The sequence below is a fragment of the Tursiops truncatus genome, chromosome 11 (assembly GCF_011762595.2).
Source record: "Tursiops truncatus isolate mTurTru1 chromosome 11, mTurTru1.mat.Y, whole genome shotgun sequence".
In the NCBI taxonomy this organism is placed as follows: domain Eukaryota; kingdom Metazoa; phylum Chordata; class Mammalia; order Artiodactyla; family Delphinidae; genus Tursiops; species Tursiops truncatus.
Window position 1 is genome coordinate 7415993 of NC_047044.1, and position 1639 is coordinate 7417631.

At 48.0% G+C, this 1639-nt stretch overlaps 1 protein-coding gene across 1 annotated transcript in view; it reads right to left on the reverse strand.

Annotated features, from left to right (window-relative positions):
* ACO2 (aconitase 2) overlaps positions 1-1586 on the reverse strand; it is a 51915-nt gene extending 50329 nt beyond the window's left edge. The window contains exon 1 of the mRNA XM_033865943.2: positions 1381-1586. Within this exon, the coding sequence (XP_033721834.1) occupies positions 1381-1416 (36 nt within the window). The 5' untranslated portion in view covers positions 1417-1586. The remainder of the gene's footprint in view (positions 1-1380) is intronic.
* Between the last annotated feature and the right edge of the window lie 53 nt (positions 1587-1639).

Below are 1639 nucleotides of genomic sequence, written 5' to 3' on the forward strand. Positions count from 1 at the left end.
GGTCAGGAGGATCAGAAAGAAACACTATTTCCACTTTGTTAACCTGGAGAATCAAAAGATCTAAAGAGATAATTAGCAAATCCCTTTTTTTGCGCAGAATTTAGAGATCATAAAATAAATGATGATTTCGCTTTAAACCATATGGTTTAAATTTAAACAATGTGACTTAAAAAAAAAAAACTTCTGGTAACACAATACTGTTTGAGAGTACAGTACAAAAACTTCTTTTTCAGTTCTGTAATCAGAGTTGTGCTACTTGATCCAAAGTAGAACCACAAAGTTAAATGTAAAAGGCTGTCAGAGAATATCTATAAATGCTTGCTCACTTTATTTTTATTAATGAAATACATGCCTGACATTGAATCTGAGTATAACACCTTCCTAGGATTGTCAAGTTAGGAGTGAAAAAACATCTGGCAGTCACAGTCAATTTTCTAGCTGGTTCATAACAGGACAGTCAAGGTCAAATTGTTGAGTCTCTTTTACCCTCCCATCTAGTAACTGAAAAGCAACTAATTATGAGCTCAAAATACTCCGTTCTGGTACTCTCACGAACACAAATGTCAGCTCCAGGATCACACTCGGGCTCAGAAAGTTCTGAGGGCAGGCTGACATGAACAAGAACAGAGAACAGAGGGGTAGTAGGGCAGATGCTCAGGCCACAGCACTTGGGTAACACTCAGAGAGCAGGAACTTTTACCTACTTTCTAGCAGTTTCATCATCTATCAAATGAGAATAGTCATCTCACCAAATGATTTATGAACCAAATGACATGACGAGGAATTAAGTCTTGCAATCTTGTGCAAAGGTGAGAGACTACAGTTATCGTTACTAATTACTACGCCTGGGCACGGAAGGCCCCCTCTAACTCCCGGCTATATGTTCCGCAGGATCCCCACAAGATGGAATAGGTAATAGTTTTTTTCCTCCAAACTTCAGGTCTGGCAACCACGGATGCACCTGGCTAGCAAGGGTCTGCTGCTGAGAGATGAGAAGTGAGGCCTTCGGGATCTGGACCTAGCGGGCTCAACAACCACCGCGCCCCCCAGTCACCTTGTCCTGACCTTGAGGAACAGCAAAAGAAAAAGAAAAAGAAAAAGAAAACCCTACAGGGGAGAAAGTGCGGCCCTCAAAAGAGGTGCCTCCACTCTTCACCTGGCCGCCGCTTCTGAGACCCACGCTTCCCGCGAGGCGGAGACAAGGCTGGGAGAGCTGAGCCGGGGACGCCTTGACCTCGGGCGAAGGGCCCAAGGCAGGGACAGGTACACGAAAAGCCGGGCGGAGGTCGGGCCCGCCTCGCCTTGCCTCGCCCACAGCCGCAAGCACAGGAGAAGGCACCCCGCCCCCGTGAACCCAGAGGGCCCTCAGTTCGCTCTCACCTGCAGCCGGGTCACCAGCAGGTTGTAAGGCGCCATTTTGTGCACTGACAAAGATGAGGTCGCTTGAAAATGACGTGCACACGGCGTACTTAAAGCCTTCGGGCAGGGGGCGTGGCCTGAATAGAACCGCAACACAGTGAAGGCTGGGCCTCCCGAGAGGCGCCGAGTCCTGCGAGCGCCTTGGGCGGAGCTCCCGTGTGAGGAACCTACAGGGAAGAGGACAAAGCTGCATAAAAACACTTGCGGAAATAAATACCGG